General features: G+C 50.1%; 1 protein-coding gene across 4 annotated transcripts in view; it reads right to left on the bottom strand.

Annotated features, from left to right (window-relative positions):
* Positions 1-25,568, bottom strand: part of map3k15 (mitogen-activated protein kinase kinase kinase 15) — a 220,834-nt gene that overhangs the window by 40,153 nt on the left and 155,113 nt on the right. For 3 of the 4 annotated variants that reach the window (XR_011948699.1, XM_072514132.1, XM_072514133.1), the window contains exons 16-19: positions 13,479-13,615; positions 12,327-12,432; positions 4,699-4,856; positions 394-577 (exon numbers count right to left, since the gene is read on the bottom strand). Coding sequence is in view for 3 of the 4 variants with exons in the window: in XM_072514132.1 (XP_072370233.1) it covers positions 394-577; positions 4,699-4,856; positions 12,327-12,432; positions 13,479-13,615 (585 nt within the window). In the remaining variant the exon portion in view is untranslated. The remainder of the gene's footprint in view (positions 1-393; positions 578-4,698; positions 4,857-12,326; positions 12,433-13,478; positions 13,616-25,568) is intronic. The other variant, XM_072514134.1, reaches the window with a different exon arrangement.

Raw genomic sequence — 25,568 nt, 5'->3', positions numbered from 1 at the left:
AGGTGTTGCCTGTCATGTTCTGGGAAGCCGTTCTCACAAATCCTTCCTCTCCAATAGCAACAAGCTTACTTTGACTATGAGTGTAATTACTGCTCTTTCCTAAAACAAACTCTTACACCTACTGACATTGAATTTCACTTGCCATTTTTAAGTCTATTCAATCATCTTATCAACATCCCTCCGGTTTTCTAAGAATTAAACATACGTCCTATTTTCATACCACCTCTGCATTTCAACACTACTCTCTCTCATCCTATATCCACATCATTGATTTATGACGTGTCACCTGTGCTCCATTTTATATATAATGTAGAAGCCCCTGTTTAATCAGATAGGCACAGTGTTGCCTTATCCAAAGGATACGGTATCTTTGATTATTTGTGTATGTCTCACCACTTGTTTTGAAGGCAATTTTATTCTTCATGCCACTATTGGTCTTCCTGAGGAAGGGGTCTTTAAGCAGTTCTGTAGCTGTGGCTCGCTTACTGGGTTCAGGCTCGAAGCAGCGTAGAATAAAGGACTTTGCATCCGCTGGCATAGATTCTGGGATCTCAGGATGGATTTTAAACATTCCGACCTATTGAAGAAGCCCAGGTGAACAGGTAAAGATCCAAACAACAATAAACCTTCAAGAAGAATGCCACATGCCGGTACAACCCCATAACCCTACATTTTAGAGCATAATACAGATAGTGTGAGGAATGTGTTTTTTTTCATTCATTTTTACGGGACGTGAGCTTCTTTGGCTAGGCCAGCATTTGTTGCCCATCTGTAATTGCCCTTGAGAAGGTGGTGGTGAGTTGTCTTCTGGAATCGTTGCAGTCCAAGAAGGCAGTTCACCACCACCTTCTCAAGGGCAATTAGGGGTGGGCAACAAATGTTGGCCGAGCCAGCAAAGCCCACATCCCATAAAAATACATTTTTAAAATAAAAAAAACCCATCACATTGCTCACACTGTCTGCATGATGCTCTAAACTTGCAGATAAAGTAGATACAGACTACAAAGTTAAGCATCATAGTGGCCATAGATTTAGCACTATGGGTGACGCTTTGGCACCAAAATGGCGTCTAAGCCTGCATGAGGCCTAATGTAGCCTGCATCAAATGACATCCGAACGACGGTATTAGTCCAGGCATCTAGGCATTAGAAGTGTGCACCAAAATGTTGACAGCAGGCAGACAGCAACTTTAGTTAATGTGTTACACTGGTTTGATGCAGCACAGCCATATTTGGCCTCATCCCTACAGATCATGTCCACTCTTAAACATGCACAACTATGCATGGATTTTGCCGCAGGAAGGACCTCCCCCACTAGCACTATTTAAAGAGATCATGAACTTGTTGCTAATTGATTTATTTGAGTTTTGGAAGTGCTGGTGGTTTAAAGAGTTGGATGAAATTGGTAAGCTTGACAGGGAGTAATGCAGCCATTGTTGAAAGTCTTGGCTGATTTTAAATGTTCTGGTGAGATTACTTGTTTTAGCCATGGGGGCTAAAGTTGCAATTCCCCTTGGGCAGAAGCAGGGGAGGGTAGATGGAACAGAGGCAATGAAGAAGAAGACACGCCACTAGGAAGATTTTGGGAGTGGGGGGGTGGGAGAGGAACTCTCAGCAGGAAACCTTCTTTATCCAGGATCATCTGGGGGTGTGTCTCTTACCTCAACCGAAACCTGGAGCAGTGTATATATAGTCAATATTTTATGAAGGAGGAACTCAATAAAATATGCCACATTTTAGAATCAAGCCTGCAATGTCAGAACAGGCATTGGCTGTGGCGGTGATTGTAATTCTTTCAGGCTGGAGCAGGCAACATAAGAAACATCTTCCAGTTCATTGTCCACTGTTGCATCAGAAAGGGGACAGAAATTCTTAATGCCAGAAGACAGGGGGGCTGGGGGGTCGTGGGGGGGGGGGGGGGGGGGTCGCATTTTGTTGCAAGGTGCTGGCAGCAGTCACAATACTTTATTTTCCAACCATGTCTGCTGTTCCCTCGCTATTAGAGCCGTCACACCAAACCAGAAGGTGACTGCTGGGTGAGCCTGGCTCATAACTCGGTTACTCAACTCAAATGGTCAATAACGAGAGCTGTGCTGCCACTCAAAACATCACACAGTAGACCTGATGAAGCAACAGTTCTACTGCCTGGACCATTCTGAAGGAGCACTGCAGTATTCACTCCACAACCTGATCATCATGAAAGCACAGCTCTTGCCACTGGAGTTACAGTGTAAAGATCAGAAGCAAAGGAGGAAGGGAGAAGGGAATTGGTACATCCGCTTTCTGGCTTCCCATCCACCATTCCACTGAGCACAACTTCTAATCAGTGTGGTAGTACAGTGGTTAGCACAGTGGCTTCACAACTCCTGGGTCCCAGGTTCGATTCCCGGCTTGGGTCGCTGTCTGTGCGGAGTCTGCACGTTCTCCCTGTGGCTGCGTGGGTTTCTTCCGGGTGCTCCGGTTTCCTCCCGCAGTCCAAAGATGTGCAGGTTAGCTGGATTGGCCATGTTAAATTGCCCTTAGTGTCCAAAAAAGGTTGGGTGGGGTTACTGGTTTACGGGGATAGGGTGGAGCCATGGGCTGAAATAGGGTGCTCTTTCCAAGAGCCGATGCAGACTCGATGGGCCGAATGGCCTCCTTCTGCACTGTAATTTTGATGATTCTATGAATCCCTCTTGTACAATGGTCCTACACCTTACCATCACACCTTAGAAAGATAGCTTCTTGACCACACTGTTGAAATTAAAGCTACCAGAAATTAATAATTCCAAAACCAATTTTATCCATAAAACCATCCGGTCCAGTGTTGGCCTACCGTCCACAAGATAATGGTTTGCACTGATGTTCAACTCTATGCTTAGAATCCTCTAACGTGACTCGGGAGGCCCAATCTGCAATGCCAGTCTCTCCCAGATTTGCTGCAGAGGAAGAGAGTGGGCTGAGAAGGTGCACAATTTGCTGACCTCTTGCTTTCTCAAGACCCTCTTCTCAGCCAGCTGAACGTTTCATTTCTGCTTGCCTCTTCAAATGTCCCATCTGAGGTGTGATGGTAAGGTTTGGGACTGTTGTACAAGAGGGATTAGAAGTTGTGCTCAGTGGAATGGTAGTTGGGAAGCCAGACAATGTCCGCCAAATATATCCTGAGGCACTGCCCCCTGCCTCCAGCAGACACAGAGAGGTTCATGCGCCTGCTGCAGGAGTGCAGATGTTATAGCATCAGCACCTGGAGCTTTGCCCATGACAGGCAAGTGAAAAGCTCAATTGTCAAAGTCATCCAATACTCCATACCAAACGGAACTATTCACCTTTGTGCAATGCCCTGGTGCCTATCTTGCAGATACCTTTATCTGTCCTAGTTCTCCTTCACGGTGCACCCCAAGTGGCTGCAGCATAGCTGGTGAAAGGCTACAGATTGTCACTGGGACAGGCGGCAGCTCTGGGCCTGGAAGGCCTGCCTTCGGACTGCACAATTCCATCATGGATAGCAGCTGTCCCGATTGGACCAGCAACAGCAGGAACACTGAAGGAATGGCAGGAGTGTGAGCATGTATACCATCACACTGAGAGGGTTTGTGCTCCATAAGAACAATGTCACTCCTTTGGGCAACTAGGATGACTTCAGCAATCCTAGTAATCTGCAGGAGTATAGATTGCTGGACTGCTATAACACCCTGTAAGCCACTTTGAACGCTTGTATCCACAGTCATAATGGCAGGAGTCTGAACCTGTTTAGAACCAAACGGCATGGCCACAAGCAGCGACTTCATGACCTTAGTCTGAGTTTTCATTGAAACACTCAGATATTGGGATTCTCTGTTTCTGTCGCACTAGAAGTTGAAACATCAGCCATCAGGCACAGCACCAAGGTCAGGTTTGCAAGTGTTCTCATGGAGATGGCCACCACTTCCGCACTCTAAGGCTCCAAACGTTGTGTCAGGTTTGTGCCAGACTCCTCCATGCTCTTTGACAATGACCACGGGCGTTCTAGCAGGTCTGCCAAAGCACCAAGTATGTCTGTAAACATAAACATTAGCCTTTTTTCTGTAGACCTCCACAATAAATCTTCAGCTGAGTCTTCTGCAGCAGAACTCGTCTTTGACCTTGTCCCCGCAGGGGTTTGGCACCCGTACTGCTACCCTTTCCCCATGCCCTTGCTGTGGGTCACTCATGCCCTTGATTCCCCATGTGCACACCTAACTCTGTGCTACCCTCTAAAGTAGGCAGAGTGCCAGTATCTGAGCTGGTTGGTTGTTGCATGTGTTAGATCGAGTCGCAGTTGAATAGTTGGCAGATTGTGCAAGCTATGAGATGTGAGTGAGAGGCTTGCAGCACTACTCAGTGGGCAAGGGTGAGCGGAGGCTATGTCTGTTGGATTTAAGATGGGTGGAGATTGCTGGGAAGTGAGTGAAGGTGCTGAATGTTGGACAGTGTGAGATCCGTGATTCATTTACCATGGCCACCCCTTTACGGTCATGGCATTACATCCAGGTCCGAGCATTGACTGGGATAGCTATCTGTTCCTACTGCCCTGAAGGAAGGAAGAGGACATCTCGCCTCTTGTATACCTCCTGTTGCAAGGTCCCATTGCTGCAGGGGAGTGACGTGGAGCACTCATTTTGGCCTGTTTTGGACAATCCTCCTTCTGATCATAAACCTTTCCCCAGTCATTTCCAGCAAAGAGCGATTTGAGCAATCTTACCTTAAACATAATTGCTTGGAGTTCCCCCAATTCATAGAATGGTGGCTTCCCTGTTGCCATTTCAATAATAGTACATCCCAAAGACCAAATATCTGATGCAGCACCATAACCTCGAGGACCCTTGTCTAGAATCTCGGGAGCCGTGTATTGGAGTGTTCCTAAAGGTGGTTTGAATTGGACAGAGAAGCTATTTAAAAAAAAGAAAGCTCCATAAAGCACAAATAAAATGATTTTGTCTCATTACAGAAGCTGTAACGTGCTCTGTGTTATTTTGAGGTAGATTTCATTTTTGTGGTGTCAAACTGGGGCCTTTTCCTCTGAGGACTGGGTTAGGCAGGGAAAATTACCATGCAAACCACTAGCTTGAGAGATGCAGCCAGAAGCCTGGGGTTGAATTATCATTCCCACTTTCCGTGATTAAAGAAAAGAGGAAACAAATAAACAAAAATAAAAGCAAATCAATTAATTAAATAAATAAACTGAATGGACTTAACATATGACAAGACAATGTAACAGATGAAATTGAAATTGTAACCAAGATGCACATAGAGAGGGAAATGGTAGATCGTGATTTAGTGCAATTGTAAAAATGACTTGGCAGTCCATTATGTCTCTTCCAATTATTACCATTGGCATACTCGGAGCTCCTCATAATAATGAGGATGAGCTGTTACCACAACCCAGGGGCCACAATGTCACTCGCTTCTCGGGGCCTTTGTAATTTTGCCCCACATTGAGGCCCACAGGCACAAGGGGAAGACAAAGCAAGGTTGGCCTAATCCTCCCCCAGGCTACTGAAAGGGATCTCTGAACCGTTTCTTCACAGTTGCACTGATGATGTCTAGGTGTGAAGTATCCATCTGAGGTCGCTGATATATGGAGCGAGTTGAATTCTCCGGTCCCCCAGCCGCGAGCTTCTCGGCGGTGCACCTTTCGTTGGCAGCGGGATTCTCTCTTCCTGCTTACTTGTCAATGGGATTTTCCATTGATTCACCCCATGCCGCCGGGAAAACTGCCAGCGGGAAAAGAGAATCCCAACGGCCGGAGGAATTCCAGCCACGATATGGGGAAAACACCCTTATTGACATTAACCACTAGTCTAATATTATGAACTGGCAATATGGTAAATTAACCATAGCTTCAACTATTTCTGGTAATGATTTCAGTAATGAAATTGGTGACAGTTATGCATTTATGTGTAATTCCTTGCTCTTCTGGGTCTTTTAAAAATTCCTTCATGGGATGTGGGTATCATTGGCAAGGTCAGCATTTGGCAAACATGAATAGCTTGCTAGGCCATAAAAGTCAACCACATTGTGGTGTTGGAGTTGTATGTAGGCCAGACCAGGTAAGGGTGGCAGATTTCTTTTCCCAGATGGGATGTTACTACAATTGATAATTGTTTCATGGTCATTATTGCTGAGGAAAGCTTTTTTCAAAATAAATTTAAGTTTCTATTAATTGAAATTAAATTCCGGGATTTCCGGTTGCGGCTATGCGGAGCTTAGTCGCACATTCGGCAGCTCCCGCAAAAACGGTCTTTTGGGCTCTTTTCAGGGCCCCCAACGGCACTTTTTCGACATTTCCCGGTGTGGGAAGGAGTCTATAACAGCTCCCCGTCAGTATATCGCTTCAACGAGGAGCGGGGTGACAAAAAAGGTGGTGGTGGACCCGAAGAAGGTGCGAGGGAAGAAGAACAAAATGGCGGCGGGCGGAGAACAGGCAGTGTGGATGCAGCGGGCGGAGGAGCAGCAGGAGGGTAACCAGTGCTGCTTCAGAGAGATTAAAACGGACCTGCTAGAGCCGATGAAGGCTTCTATTGATAAGCTGCTGGAGACACAGACGGCCCAGGGAGTGGCGATCCGCGAGGTTCGAAAAAAGATCTCTGACAATGAGGACGAGATCTTAGGCTTGGCGGTAAAGGTGGAGGTGCAAGAGGCGCGCCACAAGAAATGGCACGAGCGGTTCGAGGAGATGGAGAATCGGTCGAGGCGGAAGAATTTGCGGATTTTGGGCCTCCCGGAGGGGCCGGACGTGGGGGCCTATGTGGTCACCATGTTGAACTCGCTGATGGGAGTGGGGTCCTTCCAGGGGCCCCTGGAGCTGGAAGGGGCCCATAGAGTGCTGGCGAGGAGGCCCAAGGTTAACGAGCCTCCGCGGGTGGTGCTGGTGAGGTTCTATCGGTTCGTCGATCGGGAGTGTGTGCTCAGGTGGGCCAAGAAGGAGAGGAGCAGCAGGTGGGAGAACGCGGAGGTTCGAATATACCAGAACTGGAGTGCGGAGGTGGCGAAGAGGAGGGCCGGGTACAATCGAGCGAAGGCGGCGCTGCACAGGAAGGGGGTGAAGTTTGGCATGTTGCAGCCGGCGCAACTGTGGGTTACCTACAAGGACCGGCACCATTACTTTGAGTCTCCGGAGGAGGCGTGGGCCTTTGTTCAGGCTGAGAAGTTGGACACAGATTGAGGGTCGGGGTGGGCGATTGGGGACTGCGGTTGATATGTTAGGTTTATTTTTATTTTTTTCGAGGGGGGGCCTTTGTATTGTTCTGGGTTTCTTTTTCTCTGTGTTTTTCTTTCGGATCGGAGAGTGTGGCTGGGGCGGGTTGGGCACTGTTATGGTTGGGTTGGGCGGGGCGGCTCTTGGAGGGGGATAGGTAATCGGAACAGGGGGGGTGGACGGCGGTGAGATGGGGCCCTGCGGGGGAGGGGGAGGCCCGAGTCGGGGGTGAGGGGACCGGGCCTGTTAAAGGAGCTGCGTCAGAGGTGGCGGGGCCGGGGCCAGGAAGCGAGGGTTGTTTCCCACGCTTAGAATGGAAGAGGGAGGGGGAGAGCCTATGGATGGGGAACGGGAGAGGAGGGTGTGCCACACAATGGGAGGAGTCGAAGGAGAGGTGGGAGTGGCCGGGGTCAGCAGGAGTCTGTTGACTTGCGGAAGTGCAATGGGGGGAGTAAATCAGTTAGGATGGGTCCTAGCCGGGGGGCGGGGGGGGGCAATCGAGTTGCTGCTATGGTCAAGGAGGAGCTGGAGCGAGTGAGAGGTGTCGAGACGGGGGTATGCCGCTGTGGGGAACGGGCCGGGTGTGGGGTGCGGGCGCGTGGCTGGCCGAGGAGGGGTCATGGCTATTTGGCGGGGGAGGGGGGCGGGTAGCCCCCTGATCCGGCTGTTAACCTGGAATGTAAGGGGACTGAATGGGCCGGTTAAGCGGGCCCGCGTGTTCGCGAAACTGAAGGGGCTCAAGGCGGATGTGGTTATGCTTCAGGAGACACACCTGAAGGTGGCAGACCAGGTCAGATTGAGGAAAGGGTGGGTAGGTCAGTTGTTTCACTCGAGGCTGGATGCCAAAAATCGAGGGGTGGCGATCTTGGTGGGAAAGAAGGTGTCATTCGAGGTGTCGAGCATTGTGGCAGATAATGGCGGTAGGTACATAATGGTAAGTGGTAAGTTGCAGGGAGAGAGGGTGGTACTGGTCAATGTGTATGCCCCGAACTGGGACGATGCGGGTTTTATGCAGCGTATGTTGGGTCGGATCCCAGACTTGGAAGTGGGGGGCCTGATAATGGGGGGAGAATTTAACACGGTGCTGGATCCGGAACTGGATCGCTCCAGGTCTAAGATGGGTAGGAAGCCGGCGGTGGCTAGAGTGCTGAGGGGGTTTATGGACCAGATGGAAGGGGTGGACCCTTGGAGATTTGCAAGGCCGGGGGCTAGGGAATTTTCATTCTTCTCACATGTCCATAAGGCTTATTCCCCAATCGACTTTTTCATTTTGAGTAGGGCGCTGATAGCGGGAGTAGAGGGTACTGAGTATTCTGCAATAGCCATTTTGGACCGCGCCCCGCATTGGGTGGACTTGGAGATAGGGGAGGAGAGGGACCAGCGCCCGCTGTGGCGCTTGGAGGTGGGGCTGTTGGCGGACGAGGAGGTGAGTGAGCGGGTCCGAGGAAGTATAGAGAGGTACTTGGAGACCAACGACAATGGGGAGGTCTGAGTGGGGATGGTATGGGAGGCACTGAAGGCGGTGGTGAGGGGAGAGCTGATTTCCATTAGGGCCCACAAGGAGAGGAGGGAGCGGGTGGAGAGGGAGAGGCTGGTGGGGGAGATGGTGAGGGTAGACAGGAGGTATGCGGAGGAGCCCGAGGAAGGATTGTTGAGGAAGAGGCGTAGCCTGCAGGCCGAATTCGACCTGGTGACCACCAAGAAGGCGGAGGTGCAGTGGAGGAAGACACGGGGGCGATTTACGAGTATGGGGAAAAGGCAAGCCGGATGCTGGCGCATCAGCTTCGGAAGCGGGATGCAGCTAGGGAGATAGGGGGAGTTAAGGACAGGGGAGGGAGCATGGTGTGGAGTGGGGTTGGCATCAATGGGTTCTTCAGGGACTTTTACGAGGAATTGTACCGATCCGAGCCCCCACGGGAGGAGGGAGGGATGGGCCGCTTCCTGGACCAATTGAGGTTTCCAGAGGTGGAAGAAGGACTGGTGGCGGGATTGGGGGCCCCGATTGGGCTGGAGGAGCTGATCAAAGAGATAGGAAGCATGCAGGTGGGGAAGGCACCGGGGCCGGAAGGTTTCCCGGTCGAATTCTATGAAAAATATATGGACTGTTGGGCCCGCTGTTAGTCAGGACCTTTAATGAGGCAAGGGAGGGGGGGGCTTTGCCCCCGACGATGTCCCGGGCACTGATCTCCTTGATCCTGAAGCGGGACAAGGATCCCCTGCAATGTGGGTCTTCCAGGCCGATTTCCTTGCTAAATGTAGATGCCAAGGTGCTGGCGAAGGTCTTAGCCACGAGGATTGAGGATTGTGTGCCGCAGATCATCCATGAAGACCAGACGGGGTTTGTGAAAGGGAGACAGTTGAACGCGAATGTGCGGAGGCTTTTGAACGTTATCATGATGACGGTGAGGGAGGGGGAGGTGGAGATAGTGGTGGCGATGGACGCTGAGAAAGCCTTTGATAGGGTAGAGTGGGGGTACCTGTGGGAGGTGCTGAAGAGGTTCGGGTTTGGGGAGGGGTTTGTCAGGTGGGTTAGGCTGTTGTATGAGGTCCCGATGGCGAGTGTGGCCACAAACAGGAGGAAGTCCGAGTAATTTTGGTTGCACCGAGGGACGAGACAGGGGTGTCCCTTGTCCCCCCTGCTCTTCGCACTGGCGATTGAACCCCTGGCTATGGCACTGAGGGAGTCAAGGAACTGGAGGGGGTTGGTGCGGGGTGGGGAGGAGCATCGGGTGTCACTATATGCGGACGACCTGCTGCTGTATGTGGCGGACCCGGTGGGAGGAATGCCGGAGGTAATGACAATTCTTAGGGAATTCGGGGACTTTTCGGGGTACAAGCTCAACATGGGGAAGAGCGAGCTGTTCGTAGTTCATCCAGGGGACCAGGAGAGGGGGATTGGTGAGCTCCCACTAAAAAGGGCGGAGAGGAGCTTTAGTATTTGGGGGTCCAGGTGGCCAGGAGCTGGGGGGCCCTGCATAGGCTTAATTTTACAAGGCTGGTGGAGCAAATGGAGGAGGAGTTCAAGAGGTGGGACGCATTGCCGCTGTCCCTGGCGGGTAGGGTGCAGTCAATCAAAATGACGGTGCTCCCAAGGATTTTGTTCCTGTTCCAGTGCCTCCCCGTGTTTATCCCGAAGGCTTTTTTCAGGCGGGTTAACAGGAGTATAATGGGGTTTGTGTGGGCACGAGGGACTCCGAGGGTGAGTAGGGTGCTCCTGGAGTGGAGTAGAGATAGGGGGGCACTGGCGCTGCCCAACCTCTGTGGTACTACTGGGCCGCCAATGCGATGATGGTGCGCAAGTGGGTGATGGAGGGGTAGGGGGCTGCATGGAAGCGGCTGGAGATGGCATCTTGTGTGGGTACGAGTCTGGGGGCGCTGGCAACGGCGCCGCTGCCGCTCCCTCCAAGGAGGTATACCACGAGCCCGGTGGTGGTGGCTGCCCTCAACATTTGGGGGCAGTGGAGGCGGCACAGGGGGGAAGTTGGGGCCTCGGCGTGGACCCCATTACGGGGGAACCACCGGTTCACCCCAGGAAGAACAGGTGGAGGGTTTTCAGGGTGGCACAGGGCAGGGGTACGAACGTTGGGGGACCTGTTTGTGGACGGGAAGTTCGCGAGCCTGGGTGAGCTGGAGGAGAAGTACGGGCTCTCCCCGGGGAACACCTTCAGGTAATTACAGGTAAGGGCGTTTGCCAGATGGTAGGTGGTGGAATTCCCGCGGCTACTGCCACACACAGTACAGGACAGGGTGCTCTCGTGGGGGTGGGTCGGAGTGGGGAAGATCTCGGAAACTTACCCGGTGATGTAGGAGGAGGAGGAGGTCTCGGTGGTGGAGGTAAAAGGTAAGTGGGAGGAGGAGTTGGGCAGAGGAAATTGAGGAAGGGACGTGGGCAGATGCCCTGGGGAGGGTGAACTCTTCCTCATCGCGCGCGAGGTTCAGCCTCATACAGTTTAAGGTGCTGCACAGGGCACACATGACCGGGGCAAGGATGAGCCGGTTTTTTGGGGGTGAGGACAAGTGTGTTAGGTGCTCAAGGAGCCCAGCAAATCAGACCCATATGTTCTGGGCATGCCCAGCGCTGGAGGAATTTTGGAAGGGCGTAGCGAGCACGGTGTCGAGGGTGGTAGGATCCAGGGTCAAACCGGGCTGGGGGCTCGCAATAATTGGGGTGGCAGAGGAGCCGGGAGTGCAGGAGGCGAAAGAGGCCGGTATTCTGGCCTTTGTGTCCCTGGTAGCCTGGCGAAGGGTTCTTCTTCAGTGGAAAGATGCGAGGCCCCCGAGCGTGGAATCCTGGATCAGCGATATGGCAGGGTTCATTAAATTGGAGAGGGTGAAATTCGCCTTGAGAGGGTCGGTACAAGGGTTCTTTAGGCGGTGGCAACCGTTTTTAGACTTTCTGGCAGAACGATAGACATTGGTCAATGGCAGCAGCAGCTCGGGGGGGGGTTTCTTCTTATTGTTTTTGTTATTTACACTGAAGAGTCTGAGGGGGTGTATATACCTGTTGTGTTAAGTTGGGGTGTTAATGTTAATTCATTATTTATGTACGGGGCGGGGGGTGGTATGGGGGGTTGCTTTTCAAATTTGTGTTTTGTACTTAACCCTGTTGGGGTCTTTTTTTTTCTCATTTTGTTATTGATATTTTATGAAAACCTTTAATAAAAATTATTTAAAAAAAAAAAGAAATTAAATTCCACCAGCAGCCATGGTGGGATTTAAAATATGTCTCCATGCCGTAGCATTAGCCTCAGGATTATTGGTCCAATGAGATCACCACCACATCACCGTGTCTCACAGCTCGTGGCTAACACCAGCCCCATTAAGCCAGAGAAAGGGTTACAGTGACCAAAGAGGTCCGCCATATATGTCGCCAAGATACCGGACGGGCGGCACGGTAGCACAGTGGTTGGCACTGTTGCTTCATAGGGCCTGGGTTGAGTAGTACTTGCCCTCTGAAATTAATTAGGGAGCCACTTAGTTCAAGGGTAATTAGGGATGGTCAGTAAATGCTGGCCCAGCCATAACACCGACATCCCAAGGATGATTTTTAAAAAAAATTAAGCATGGTAATGAACCCACCTTCCTACTCTCTCCAGGATCAGAATTTTATTCCTTTGGTTGGGTACTCTTACCAGCAAAGGTTTCAATGCAAGGATTCACTCCTGTCAATCGTTTGGATGTCCCAAAGTCTGAGATCTTCACCACACCACTGTACGTATTTACGAGAACATTGTCTCCCTGAAATTAAAAAGATCTTCACAACTTCAAAAAATAATCAGAAGAAAATAACCGGAGGTGTGCGAGGTAGCTGGTATAGAATCATAGGATTATAGAATCCCTACAGTGCAGAAGGAGGCCATTCGACCCATCGAGTCTGCACTGACCCGCTAACCTTACACTAAAGGGCAATTTAGCATGGCCAATCCATCTAACCTGCACATCGTTGGACTATGGGAGGAAACTGGAGCACCCAGAGGAAACCCACACATATACGGGGAGAACATGCAAATTACACACAACAGTCACCAAGGCTGTTGTGCTAACCACTGTGCCATCATGCCGCCCTATGTGCCACTGTGCCCCATAATAGCAAAAATGAAATTAGGTCCTCAGTTATTGCAGTGCTTTTCAGAAGAAATAGTCAATGATATTTAATTATTAGGTATTTAGATCAGAGCAACATTGGAAAGGGAGGTCTTGTGACGCAGTGAGTAATGTCCCTGAGCCAGGAGCTTCAGGTTCAAGTCTAATCCCAGGATGTAATGACCAAGGAAGGTGCGTTCATAACTGGTCAAATAGGTGGAGTGTCAACCTGAAAATCCTTCCAACATGCCAATGGCTGGTGGTAAGAGTGGGAGAGACTCCAGGTCAGCTACACTTGATATGGAGTGGAGTCCTTCAAGCTATAAGCACCTGACCAACCTCTTCCAGGAGTTACTAGCTTTGGAAACAGACAAATGTCTGCCTTCGACTTAAAAACAGTCTGCATGGTAGAAATAAATTTTGTTTAATTTCTTTGTGGAAATTATTGAAATATATACAGAGAAATACTTTAGAAATAATCTCCTTTCTTACTTAAAGCAGATGGATTATATAAGACTGATGACGTTATAACAAGAGCAATACAGTTCTATCTGGCGACTCCAAAATTGTTTAGTTTTGGGCATGTGCAGGCATGTGAGGATGTAATGCCCCAGATGACCCATATTCTTTCCAGCTCTTCCTATCTTTTACTTTGTTTTCTGGCAATCTGACTTGAACTCAGTGACACTTAAATCAGTCACCTTGATGTCTCTGTGCACAATTTGGTTCTCATGTAGAAATTGTAGGCCTTCCAAAATCTGTCTGGTGTAAAACACAATGGTGGAGACGTTATCTTTCAATGGGCCCCACTTTGATCTGAGGAGTGCAGAAAGACTCCCTGAAAAAATAAACAAACACAGATTAATTTGTGTGTTTTGTTGCAGCTCGCCAACTGAGATCCATATCCAAGGACACACAACAAAGTGTTTTCTTTTTGTAGTAGGATTTATTTTTCGATAAAATCACAAGTGAGCTGGTAAAATCTTATCAGGACATAACCAGATGGGTCCAGAGTGCATGGAATCAGTCCTCAAGATCAAGCAAATCCTTATTCTTTAGGCAATAACAAATATATCTTGAGAGCACACCTTTGATGTGTTGGCTGGATAAAGTACAGCGCCCCGATAGCTCTCGTTGTGGACCTGCTCTGAAGATGCTCAGACATCTTTCTGATTGATAAATGAAAGACCGTTTACCTGAAACATCAACGCTTGTTTCGCTCTCCTTAGATGCCGCCTGACTGTAGTAGTCTGTGTAGAGGTATTACGGTACCTGGTAATGCTGGAACACCATTGGTAGATATTGTATGTTTCCTATTGGTCAAGCTGTATGGTAGCTCCGCCCTGCAAGGCGGGGTATAAGAGCCCATGCCGCCCTAGCAGCCTTCTTTCTGTACCTGAGCTGCTGGGGGAAACATCTAGCTTATTAAAGACTTCAGTTGGACTACAACCTCGCTTTAGTGGTCATTGATCGTGCATCACTGACCTGATAAGTATTTTCTGTTTTTTAGTTACTCCATGCACAGAAGCAAATGAGGCGGCAACAAACATACACATGGCCTCCAGGCATTAAACAATGAACAGTCAACCGTACAATAAAGTCACCAGCAATCTGCAAGTCATTTCTTCAATGCCTCCATCAAGTTGCTGATTTCAATCAATCTGACTTCCTCTCTCCCTCCTTCAGCCTCAAGCAGTAGACTCAACAAGGAAAAGGTCACACCGACGCAGAACACACCTGAAGGGGAAAGACCTCCCATTTATAAGACCTCCCATTTCCTTTCTTCAATGCTGGCAGCAGGTCATCTTACATATCCCCTTTCCTTACTCCAGGCCACAAAAGCAAAGAGGTGGCAGCAAACAAGCACACAGCCTCCAGGCAGCTGCAACTGCAGTTGTATCATTCTAGCTCTCTCTCTCTTTAATAGTAATTGGGTTGGGTTCATCGGCCCCCCTCAGCCACGTGTTTCACAGTGGTGCGCGTTCGCTGGTGGGCAGTCTCTCTGTTCCCATCGCTGTTAATGGGAATTCCCATTCAAGTCACCCCACAGTGCTGGGAAACCCATGGGCAGGGGTGCGCTGCTGGAGGGGCCAGTGAATCCTGCCACCAGTGATCGGCCAGAGAGTTCTGACCACTATTTTATATTAATGGCCCCAAGTCCTTGACTTTGCTTGCAAGTGACCCATCTTCTCTGCATGTACCCTATCAAACCCTTCCATAATCTTGAACACCTCTTTCAGACCACCCCTCAGTCCTCTCTTTTCCAAAGCAAAGTGCCTCAGCTTGTTCAATCTTTCCTGTTAGGTACAAGCTCTCAGTCTGAATCATCATATTATGGAACAGCTAGATAATATTCCCCTGGGACTTAATACACTTGAAAAGCTAGTGGGCAACTGTATGGCTAGACAGGCCGGTGGCTCATTTATAATAATAATAATCTTATTAGTGTCACACGCAGACTTATGTTAACACTGCAATGAGGTTATTGTGAAAATCCCCTAGTTTCCACACTCCTGTGCCTGTTGGGGTACACTGAAAGAGATTTCAGAATGCCAATTCACCTAACAAGCACGTCTTTTGAAACTTGTGGGAGGAAACTGGAGCACCCGGAGGAAACCCACGCAGACATGGGGAGAACGTGCAGACTCTGCACAAACAGTGACCCAAGCTGGGATCGAACTTAAGTCCCTGGCACTGTGAAGCAACAGTGCTAATAATAATAATCTTTATTGGTGTCACAAGTAAGCAATGAAGTTACTGTGAAAATCCCCTAGTTACCACACTCTGGCGCCTGTTCAGGTACACTGAGGGAGAATTCAGAATGTCCAATCCACCTAACCTGCACATCTTTCGGGAATTGTGGGCGGAAACCGGAGCACCCGGAGGAAACCCACGCAGATACAGGGAGAACGTGCAGACTCCACAAAGACAGTGACCCAAGCTGGGAATCGAACCTCGGAACCTGGAGCTGTGAAGCAAAAATACTCACCACTATGCTACTGTGTCGATATGTTAAAAAACATTTCACAAATGAGCTCCCTTTCAGAATAGTGTGAAAATAATCTCTAACAGGACCCGGTCTAATTATGAATAAAAACAGAAATCGCTGGACAAACTTGGCACGTCTGGCAGCGTCTGTGAGGTGAGAAACAGAGTAACCTTTTGAGTCCGTGTGACTCTTTTTCAGAGCTCCAGGTCTTTCATATTCAGCTTTGAATGTTGCAGAATGAGAGATGATACAAGCAAAATCGGAATCAATTTCATTTCAAAAACAACTTCAGGACAAAATGAATATGATAGCTATTAGAATTTTTATCAAGCTGACCTTGCAATGTGAATTTCATATTCATATGGGAGCTTTATCTTTTCTGGATATTTTAATTCAACTTCATGTTGAAATGATAACAAAGTCAGGCACATTCTTTTATTTAGCGTGCCTTCCACTCAACTATATGTAGACGGTAAGCTACAAAAATATAGGAATCTGGGCTTATTAATGGCTCAACTTCAATTTGATAAATGGGTGTTAAAAGGAGCCAATAGATTTACCGATCCACAAATACCAATGTACTGGTCTCTCACGGCCTATCCCTCTGAAACAGGCAGCATTGTCAAACATAATTTCCCTTTCACAAATCTGTGTTGACTCTACTTAACCATATTATGATTTTTTAAAGTTTATTTACCTTAGTTACGCACTCATCTCTTTTGTATTTGAACTGCTAAGCAGTATAATTAACTTGACAGTGCAAAAGATCAGGCGAGCCCAAGAGACTTAAAAAAATGTAACTATGACATTCCGTAAGGGAGTTTATGCACTTGTTTTAATGAAAATGGTCAAGCACAGACTGAGTAGTTAATTACCTCTGCTTAAGCATCAACTGTGTGCATTAATACATGTCCCTCAGACTGTCAGGTTCTACAGCAAAATCATTAATAATGTTGCCACCTCTTTCTGACACATAAAGAAATGTATGAGCAACAAAAATGTCAGCATTTATCCTAATTCTTTGCAATGGTGTGATACTTTGATTGGGATAATCACTTCTTTAGTTTTTTCCTCTTGAGATTTGATGTCCCAGAATGATCCATTCCCTCGCACTGATACAATATTCTTCTTTTGATAAACAAAGGAAAATGTTACTGAAACTATAGAGAGCAGTGCTTTTAAGGCACTCACCCAATCTTTGGGGAGATGGAGCTGTTGACATTGAGAAACCATTTTAAGCGTTGATCTAATGGTTTTCATGATTACCAGAAGCACTTGGTTAAGTTAATGGCTGGTAACCCAGTCTCAGTTAACAGTTATCCACTTCATAGACAATAAAAAATGATAATATTTGCCAGAGTTCTGAAAATCGTTCCCTTCCTGATGTTTCAACCATCCCAGATGTCGGCACTCCTCTAATTCCCACCGCTGGCAAATCTGCAATCTTCAACAATCCATTTGGTGGCAGCGCAATCATCTGCCTAGGCCTTAGATCCTGGAAATGTCCTTCCTAAACCCCACCACCTTTTCCTTGTCCTCTAAGTGTGTGTGTGTGTGTGTGGAGGGAAGGGGAGTGGGGGGGAGGGGGGGGGGGGGGGTGATGACAGCTGTTTGGAATTTATATTTAATTAATAAATCTGAAATATAAAAAAAGTTGGTCTCAGTAATGGTGACTGGGAAACTATCATTGAATCATTGATTGTCTGAAAGACCAAACCGGTTCACAATCGTCCTTTGGGGAAGGAAAGTTTCCAGTCTTACCCGGTCTGGCCTACATTTTGACTCCAGATCCACAACAATGTGGCTGACTCCTAAATGTCCTCTGAGATGTTCTGGTAAAGGGCAATTAGGGATGGGCAACAAATGCTGGCTTTGCCAGCGAAGCCCACATCCCATGAACGAATAAAGAACCAAAAAGCCAGTCCTTAAAGCCTACCTCTTTGGTTGAATGTTTGCTCTTCTTTCTCACTATTTCTTTTCACTATGTTGAAAGGTGCTATATAAATGCAAGTGTTGTGGTTGTACTGAAATCTTCATGAGAACTATCTTTAGGGGCGGCAGGGTGGCACACTGGTTAGCACTGCTGCCTCACAGCGCCAGGGACCTGGGTTCAATTCGGATCTTGGGTGACTGTGTGGAGATTGCACTTCCGCCCTGTGTCTGCATTGGTGTCCTCCCATAGTAAAAAGATTTGCAAGTTCGGTGGATTGGAGAAGCTAAAATTGTCCCTTTGTGTCCAAAGATGTGCAGGTTAGGTGGGGTTACAGGGTTAGAGGTCTGGGGTGGGGGGAGTGGGCCTAGGTAGGGTGCTCTTTCAGAGGGTCGGTACAGACCCAATGAGCCGAATGACCTCCTTCTGCATTGTAGGAATTCTATGGCTCTCACATGAAGGACATTAGGTTATAAAGCTGTCAGTAGATTTTGTTTTACTGTGCAAACTGGGCAAACCTCACTCAGCAGGTTTGCACTGTATGCAATGTTCGTTATTTCTTTGAGGTAACGTCTTGGTCCAATTGTAACCTTACAGAAAAAAACAAAGTTCTCTCATAGAACAAGGATTATTTATAGCAGAAAACAAAATATAACCTTCTCCTCAATCCACCTCAAAGTTTAGAAGAAAATCAAATGCAATAATGTATTTGATATAAGAAGGAAAACATAATCAAAACAATGGGATTTTATACTGTAGTGCTGAAACAAATCTTGGAACTGAATTCAGTTATGCTCTGTTAATGCGTAACTGGCCAATTTATTGGATGGTCAAGCTAACAAAATGTGTGGATGTCATTCACAGACATCACCCCCCCTCCCCCCCCATTCACAGACATCATTCCCCCATTCAGACAACACCCCTTCCCCCAATTCACAAACGTCACCCCCTCACCCCCATTCACAGACATCACCACCCACCATTCACAGACATCACCCCTCCCCCCAATTCACAGACATCAACCCCCATTCACAGACATCACCACCCCCATTCACAGACATCAGCCCCCCATTCACAGTCATCACCACCACACCCGATTCACAGACATCAGCCCCCCATTCACAGTCATCACCACCACCCCCATTCACAGACATCAACCCCGCATTCACAGACATCACCACCCCCATTCACAGACATCAGCCCCCCATTCACAGTCATCACCACCACCCCCCATTCACAGACATCACCCTCCCCATTCACAATCATCATCCCTCCCCCCGTTCACAGACATCACCACCCCCACTCACAGACATCAGCCCCCCATTCACAGTCATCACCACCACCCCCCATTCACAGACATCACCCCCCATTCACAGACATCACCCCCCCATTCACAGACATCACCCCCCCATTCACAGACATCACTCCCACATTCACAGACATCAACCCCCCATTCACAGTCATCACCCCTCCCCCCCGTTCAAAGACATCACCACCCCCACTCACAGACATCAGCCCCCCATTCACAGTCATCAGCACCACCCCCCATTCACAGACATCACCCCCCCATTCACCGACATCACCACCCCCATTCACAGACATCAGCCCCCCATTCACAGTCATCACCACCACCCCCCATTCACAGACATCACCCCCCCATTCGCAGACATCACCCCCCCATTCACAGACATCACCTCCCCCATTCACAGAAATCACCCTCCATTCACAGACATCACCCCCCCATTCACAGACATCACTCCCACATTCACAGACATCAACCCCCCATTCACAGACATCACCACCCCCATTCATAGACATCACCCCCCCAGTCACAGACATCACCTCCCCCATTCACAGACATCATCCCCACATTCACAGACATCACCCCCCCATTCACAGACATCACCACCCCCATTCACAGACATCACCCCCCCCATTCACAGACATCACCACCACCACCCCATTCACCGACATCATTGCCATCCCCCATTCACAGACATCACCACCACCACCCCATTCACAGACATCATTGCCATCCGCCCATTCACAGACATCACCACCACCCCCCCATTCACAGACATCACCACCCCCATTCACAGACATCATTGCCATCCCCCATTCACAGACATCACCACCACCCCCCATTCACAGACATCACCCCCCCCATTGACAGACATCACCCCCCCATTCACAGACATCACCTCCCTCATTCACAGACATCACCCCCCATTCACAGACATCACCCCTCCATTCACAGACATCACTCCCACATTCACAGACATCAACCCCCCATTCACAGACATCACCACCCCCATTCATAGACATCACCCCCCCAGTCACAGACATCACCTCCCCCATTCACAGACATCACCCCCACATTCACAGACATCACCCCCCCCATTCACAGACATCACCACCCCCATTCACAGACATCACCCCCCCCATTCACAGACATCACCCCACATTCACACAGACATCACCCCCCCCATTCACAGACATCACCACGACCACCCCATTCACAGACATCATTGCCATCCCCCCATTCACAGACATCACCACCACCACCCCATTCATTGACATCATTGCCATCCCCCCATTCACAGACATCACCACCACCCCACCATTCACAGACATCACCACCACCACCCATTCACAGACATCATTGCCATCCCCCCATTCACAGACATCACACCCCCCATTCACAGACATCACCACCCCCCCATTCACAGACATCACCCCCCCATTCACTGACATCACCATCACCACCACCCCCCATTCACTGACATCATTGCCATCCCCCCATTCACAGACATCACCACCACCACCCCATTCACAGACATCACCACCACCACCCATTCACAGACATCATTGCCATCCCCCCATTCACAGACATCACCCCCCCATTCACAGACATCACCACCCCCCCATTCACAGACATCACCCCCCCATTCACTGACATCACCATCACCACCACCCCCCATTCACTGACATCATTGCCATCCCCCAATCACAGACATCACCACCACCACCCCATTCACAGACATCATTGCCATCCCCCCATTCACAGACATCACCACCACCCCCATTCACAGACATCACCCCCCCCATTCACAGACATCACCACCCGCCCATTCACAGACATCACCCCCCCATTCACTGACATCACCATCACCACCACCCCCCATTCACTGACATCAATCACCACCACCACTCCCCCATTCACAGACATCGTCAGCCCCCCCCATTCACAGACATCGTCAGCCCCCCCATTCACAGACATCATTGCCACCATCCCCATTCACAGACATTACCAGAGACCCGCCCCCCCTCATTCACAGACATCATCGCCTCCCTCCCCATTTACAGACATCACCACCACCACCACCCCATTCACAGACATCATCGCCACCACCCCCATTCACAGACATTACCACAGACCACCCCCATTCACAGACATCATCGCCTCCTTTCCATTCACAGACATCACCACCACCACCCCATTCACAGACATCTTTGCCATCCCCCATTCACAGACATCATCACAACCCCCCCATTCACAGACATTACCACAACCCCCCCCCTCATTCACAGACATCATCGCCTCCCTCACCATTCACAGACATTACCACCACCCCCCCATTCACAGACATAACCACCACCCCCCCCCATTCTCAGGCATCGCTCCCCCATTCAGTCATCAACCCTCCCCCAATTCACAAACATCATCCCCTCACCCCCATTCACGGACATCATCAACCCCCATTCACAGTCATCACCACCACCCCCCATTCACAGACATCACCCCCCCCATTGACAGACATCACCCCCCCATTCACAGACATCACCTCCCTCATTCACAGACATCACCCCCCATTCACAGACATCACCCCCCCATTCACAGACATCACTCCCACATTCACAGACATCAACCCCCCATTCACAGACATCACCACCCCCATTCATAGACATCACCCCCCCAGTCACAGACATCACCTCCCCCATTCACAGACATCACCCCCACATTCACAGACATCACCCCCCCCATTCACAGACATCACCACCCCCATTCACAGACATCACCCCCCCATTCACAGACATCACCCCACATTCACAGACATCACCCCCCCCATTCACAGACATCATCACCACCACCCCATTCACAGACATCACCACCACCACCCCATTCACCGACATCATTGCCATCCCCCCATTCACAGACATCACCACCACCACCCCATTCACAGACATCATTGCCATCCCCCCATTCACAGACATCACCACCACCCCCCCATTCACAGACATCACCACCCCCATTCACAGACATCATTGCCATCCCCCATTCACAGACATCACCACCACCCCACCATTCACAGACATCATTGCCATCCCCCCATTCACAGACATCACCACGACCACCCAATTCACAGACATCATTGCCATCCCCCCATTCAGAGACATCACCACCACCACCCCATTCACCGACATCATTGCCATCCCCCAATCACAGACATCACCACCACCACCCCATTCACAGACATCATTGCCATCCCCCCATTCAAAGACATCACCACCACCCCCATTCACAGACATCACCACGACCACCAAATTCACAGACATCATTGCCATCCCCCCATTCAGAGACATCACCACCACCACCCCATTCACCGACATCATTGCCATCCCCCAATCACAGACATCACCACCCCATTCACAGACATCATTGCCATCCCCCCATTCACAGACATCACCACCACCCCCATTCACAGACATCACCCCCCCCATTCACAGACATCACCACCCCCCCATTCACAGACATCACCCCCCCATTCACTGACATCACCATCACCACCACCCCCCATTCACTGACATCAATCACCACCACCACTCCCCCATTCACAGACATCGTCAGCCCCCTCCCATTCACAGACATCGTCAGCCCCCCCATTCACAGACATCATTGCCACCATCCCCATTCACAGACATTACCAGAGACCCGCCCCCCCTCATTCACAGACATCATCGCCTCCCTCCCCATTTACAGACATCACCACCACCACCACCCCAATCACAGACATCATCGCCACCACCCCCATTCACAGACATTACCACAGACCACCCCCATTCACAGACATCATCGCCTCCTTTCCATTCACAGACATCACCACCACCACCCCATTCACAGACATCTTTGCCATCCCCCATTCACAGACATCATCACCACCCCCCCATTCACAGACATTACACAACCACCCCCCCTCATTCACAGACATCATCGCCTCCCTCCCCATTTACAGACATCACCACCACCACCACCCCATTCACAGACATCATCGCCACCACCCCCATTCACAGACATTACCACAGACCACCCCCATTCACAGACATCATCGCCTCCTTTCCATTCACAGACATCACCACCACCACCCCATTCACAGACATCTTTGCCATCCCCCATTCACAGACATTACCACCACCCCCCCATTCACAGACATAACCACCACCCCCCCCCCATTCTCAGGCATCGCTCCCCCATTCAGTCATCAACCCTCCCCCAATTCACAAACATCATCCCCTCACCCCCATTCACGGACATCATCAACCCCCATTCACAGACATCACCCCTCCCCCAATTCACAGACATCACCCCCCCATTCACAGACATCACCACCCCCATTCACAGACATCAGCCCCCCATTCACAGACATCAGCCCCCCATTCACAGTCATCACCCCCCTATTCACAGACATCACCCCCCCATTCACAGACATCACCTCCCCCATTCACAGACATCAGCCCCCCATTCACAGTCATCACCACCACCCCCCATTCACAGTTATCACCCCCCCATTCACAGACATCACCCCCCCCATTCACAGACATCACCTCCCCCATTCACAGACATCACCCCCCATTCATAGACATCACCCCCCCATTCACAGCCATCACCCCCCATTCACAGACATCACCCCCCCATTCGCAGACATCACTCCCACATTCACAGGCATCAACCCCCCATTCACAGTCATCACCCCCCCATTCACAGACATCACCACCCCCATTCACAGACATCAGCCCCCCATTCACAGTCATCACCAGCACCCCCCATTCACAGATATCACCCCCCATTCACAGGCATCACACCCCCATTCACAGGCATCACCACCCCCATTCACAGACATCAGCCCCCCATTCACAGTCATCACCACCACCCCCCATTCACAGACATCACCCCCTCATTCACAGACATCACCACCCCCATTCACAGACATCTCCACCCCCCCATTCACAGACATCACCACCCCCCCATTCACAGACATCACCACCCCCCCATTCACAGACAACACCCCCCCATTCACTGACATCACCATCACCACCACCCCCTATTCACTGACATCACCACCACCACCCCCCCCATTCACAGTCATCACCACCACCACCCCATTCACAGACATCATTGCCATCCCCCCATTCACAGACATCATTGCCACCATCCCCATTCACAGACATTACCAGAGACCCCCCCCCCATTCACAGACATCATCGCCTCCCTCCCCATTCACAGGCATCACCACCATCACCCCATTCACAGACATCACCACCACCACCCCATTCACCGACATCATTGCCATCCCCCCATTCACAGACATCACCACCACCACCCCATTCACAGACATCATTGCCATCCCCCCATTCACAGACATCACCACCACCACCCCATTCACAGACATCATTGCCATCCCCCCATTCACAGACATCACCACCCCCCCATTCACAGACATCACCACCACCCCCATTCACAGACATCACCCCCCCATTCACAGACATCACCACCCCCCCATTCACAGACATCACCCCTCCATTCACTGACATCACCATCACCAGCACCCCCCATTCACTGACATCAATCACCACCACCACTCCCCCATTCACAGACATCGTCAGCCCCCCCCCCATTCACAGACATCTTTAGCCCCCCCATTCACAGACATCATTGCCACCATCCCAATTCACAGACATTACCAGAGACCCCCCCCCCCCATTCACAGACATCATCGCCTCCCTTCCCATTCACAGGCATCACCACCACCACCCCATTTACAGACATCACCACCACCACCCCATTCACCGACTTTATTGCCATCCCCCCATTCACAGACATCACCACCACCACCCCATTCACAGACATCATTGCCATCCCCCCATTCACAGACATCACCACCAACCCCCATTCACAGACATCACCACCCCCATTCACAGACATCATTGCCATCCCCCATTCACAGACATCACCACCACCCCACCATTCACAGACATCACCACCACCACCCCATTTACAGACATCACCACCACCACCCCATTCACCGACATCATTACCACCCCCCCATTCACAGACATCACCACCACCACCCCATTCACAGACATCATTGCCATCCCCCCATTCACAGACATCACCACCACCCCCCCATTCACAGACATCACCACCCCCATTCATAGACATCATTGCCATCCCCCATTCACACATCACCACCACCCCACCATTCACAGACATCACCCCCCCATTCACAGACATGACCACCCCCATTCACAGACATCAACCCCCCATTCACAGTCATCACCACCACCCCCCATTCACAGACATCACCCCCCCCCATTCACATACATCACCCCCCCATTCACAGACATCACCTCCCCCATTCACAGACATCACCCCCCATTCACAGACATCACCCCCCCATTCACAGACATCACCCCCCCATTCACTGACATCACCTCCCCCATTCACAGACATCACCCCCACATTCACAGACATCACCCCCCCATTCACAGACATCACCACCCCCATTCACAGACATCACCCCCCCATTCACAGAC

The sequence above is a fragment of the Scyliorhinus torazame genome, chromosome 8 (assembly GCF_047496885.1).
Source record: "Scyliorhinus torazame isolate Kashiwa2021f chromosome 8, sScyTor2.1, whole genome shotgun sequence".
NCBI lineage: Eukaryota > Metazoa > Chordata > Chondrichthyes > Carcharhiniformes > Scyliorhinidae > Scyliorhinus > Scyliorhinus torazame.
The sequence above is the reverse complement of the archived record's forward strand: the minus strand, read 5'-3'. Positions and strand labels throughout refer to the sequence as shown.